Source organism: Micropterus salmoides, unplaced genomic scaffold (assembly GCF_014851395.1).
Source record: "Micropterus salmoides isolate LMB-PRFRI ecotype aquatic unplaced genomic scaffold, ASM1485139v1 Ms_hic_scaffold_2939, whole genome shotgun sequence".
Lineage (NCBI taxonomy): Eukaryota > Metazoa > Chordata > Actinopteri > Centrarchiformes > Centrarchidae > Micropterus > Micropterus salmoides.
The window spans coordinates 1,713-4,371 of record NW_024042194.1 but is presented as its reverse complement, the minus strand read 5'-3'; the positions used below and the strand labels follow the sequence as shown (position 1 = coordinate 4,371).

At 38.8% G+C, this 2,659-nt stretch overlaps 1 protein-coding gene across 1 annotated transcript; it reads left to right on the top strand.

Moving 5' to 3' along the window:
• Positions 1–625: 625 nt before the first annotated feature.
• Positions 626–2,305, top strand: LOC119882150 (vesicle transport protein GOT1A-like). The gene is made up of 3 exons (XM_038692152.1): positions 626–738; positions 1,761–1,852; positions 2,082–2,305. Exons 1-3 carry the CDS (start codon positions 714–716, stop codon positions 2,262–2,264), a joined length of 300 nt encoding a protein of 99 aa, XP_038548080.1. The 5' UTR covers positions 626–713; the 3' UTR covers positions 2,265–2,305.
• Positions 2,306–2,659: the final 354 nt, after the last annotated feature.

Below are 2,659 nucleotides of genomic sequence, written 5' to 3'. Positions count from 1 at the left end.
TGGACGCCACAGACACGCCCATTATATATATATATATATAAATAATCTTTACAAATTCAATAGGGACCTCGCACGATCGTGCTCGGGCCATAAATAATCTTTACAAATACAATAGGGACCTCGCACGGTCATGCTCGGGCCCTAATAATCTTTACAAATTCAATAGGGACCTCGCACGGTCGTGCTCGGAACCTAATAATACTAATAGGACAGAATAAACTAAAATGACTGAAATGACTAAAGCTACACTAAAGTACTTTTGAATTTCTTTTGACTAACATCAGACTAAAACACCCAGACTTTTAGTCAACTAAAACTTGATTAAATAAATAGTATACAGTTGACTAACTAGGACAAAAACTGACAAGGACATTTGACACAGGACTAAGACAAAGACTAAGACTAAATTTTAAAATGGCTGACAAAATTAACACTACCCAGCAGACCAAAGGTTTAAAGACTCTTGACATGTTCAGGAGCCCTAACACCAGATAAGGGATAAGTATTCAATGTTTTTGAATGGCTAATGACATCACTCAGGTAATTAACCGTTTACCTGAGAATCCCGTGTGTACATTACAGGGTTTCAGTGTACGCCTGCTCTGGTTAATGTTTACCTCACACACTGACAACGTCAAATCACAAAGGTTAAAGGACTCATTTTTTTCTGACAGTCACAGCGGTGAGAGAGGAGGAGGACATCAGGGATTACCATGGCGGCCATCACAGAGTTCCAGAGTAAGTCTTCCCACAGTTGCTCTCTTCTGAGGTGTCAGTCTAAGTCATGGAGCACAGATCAGTGGCCTGACTTCACAATACATGGATGTGCTTGTGGAAGGAATGCATTTTAAGGTAAAGACTACAAGATTAATAAGCAAGGGTAGCATTTCATGTGGTAAATTCACTTTGAGTTTAACCAGTTATTAAAGAGTGCCACAGAGGAACTGTGTTGAATGAAAGAGAATCAGAATCAGAAGGAGCTTTACTGCCAAGTACTGTTTTACACATACGAGGAATTTGCTTTGGTGATAAGGTGCTACACGTAGACAAACATACAGTTGACATAAATAAATGTAGAAATATAAATATGGAATAGACAATGCAAGTTATATAAGAATATTAAAAAGAATAGAGAAAAATAAGTGCTGGTATGTTCTAATCAATGTTCTTTACACTTGTCCTGATTCTTCAGTACTGACTGTATTGATTCCTAAGTGTTGTAAAAAAGGATTACAACTATGTCTACCCACAATGCCCTCCCTTAAGCACTGAATCAGCCAATAGCAGGCCTTTCTCTACAGATTTCTTCAGAGAATGTTTCTATAATTAATGAGACACTGATGTCGTCTGTATTCAGTTAAGCAGGTTCAGTACAGTTAAAACACTAGACCCCAGCATGTTTAAAATCCTGGAGTTGATTGAAGTGCTGTTTTACTGGGAAATATAATGAATGACACTGTCTTATGGTTTCCTCAGTAGATAGACTATGGATTGCAAAAACATTACATCTAATCCAATCCAATGAAAAGACCAAAGACAACACTGGATGTATTTACTAACAAGTAACTAGCAAGTCCTTTTTGCTAGCTTCAAGTTAGGACAACTCTACACCCTCTGATATCAAAGTGTGAGACATGTTTTAATCCCTGTGGCTAAAAGGCACATTGATTGACTGAAAACGGCATTATTATATAGAAAATGTATTTGAACTGTTTATATTGACCAATTGATCTGTAATTGTTTTACTGTGTATCTTCCAGAGATGGGTACTGGTCTGGTCGGATTCGGTTTATTTTTCCTGCTTATTGGTGTGCTGCTGTACTTTGACTCTGTCTTGTTGGCCTTTGGGAATGTGAGTAAACACACATCTGCTCTGTGTCACCATCACACCTTCTCTTGTCTCATATCAACACTCACAACCATTGAGACAATTTTCATGGTCATTATGAATGACGTCTTTCACATTACACATAGGCCGTTGATCAAAGTAAAGTATTCGTTAGAGCAGCTTTAATCTTTGGTCATGTGGCTTACAGGTAGGCATAGTGTGAGAATGTTTTGTTTGATTGCCCTTTTTGCAGATCCTGTTTCTGTTGGGTTTGACATTCATCATCGGCTTCAGAAGGACAGCCCAATTCTTCTTCCAAAGAAACAAGTTTCGAGGTTCTTTCTTCTTTCTTGGAGGCGTGTCTCTGGTGTTGTGCCGTTGGCCAATCATTGGAATGTTGGTGGAGAGTTACGGCTTTGTGCTTTTATTCAGGTAAGTCCAGCTAGATATTTGTGAGAAAAGGGCTTCTAATGAGTCTGTCTCAAAAAATAATAATAATAATAATAATAATAATAATAATAATAATAATAATGATAATAATAATAACTAGAACTGCAAGCAGTTGTAAGCGGTGTCCAAGCCTCCCGGCGCGAGCTGCCCCCCCGGCCCCGCCGTCGTGCCGCATAAGGTCCCCACATTTGGTGTTGATGGGCCGTACCAAACAGAGGCAATTGTCCTTTGCCTTTGAAAATGCCATAGGAATGAATGGGATTTAGTGAGAGATTTGAGCTTCGCTTTTAGCGCCATCTGTTGGCTGAATTGCACCAAAATTGTCATGTGGTTGTGGAGATCTAAAATGCATGTATGTCTATGGGATTTTAATAGCGCCAA

What these genes read in the sequence shown, in the direction of transcription:
- LOC119882150 (XM_038692152.1), top strand. Translation starts at nt 714, where the DNA reads ATGGCGGCCATCACAGAGTTCCAGA. An exon ending in GGCCATCACAGAGTTCCAGA is followed by an intron (nt 739 to 1,760) that starts GTAAGTCTTCCC and finishes TGTATCTTCCAG; the next exon opens with AGATGGGTACTGGTCTGGTC. An exon ending in TCTTGTTGGCCTTTGGGAAT is followed by an intron (nt 1,853 to 2,081) that starts GTGAGTAAACAC and finishes CCCTTTTTGCAG; the next exon opens with ATCCTGTTTCTGTTGGGTTT.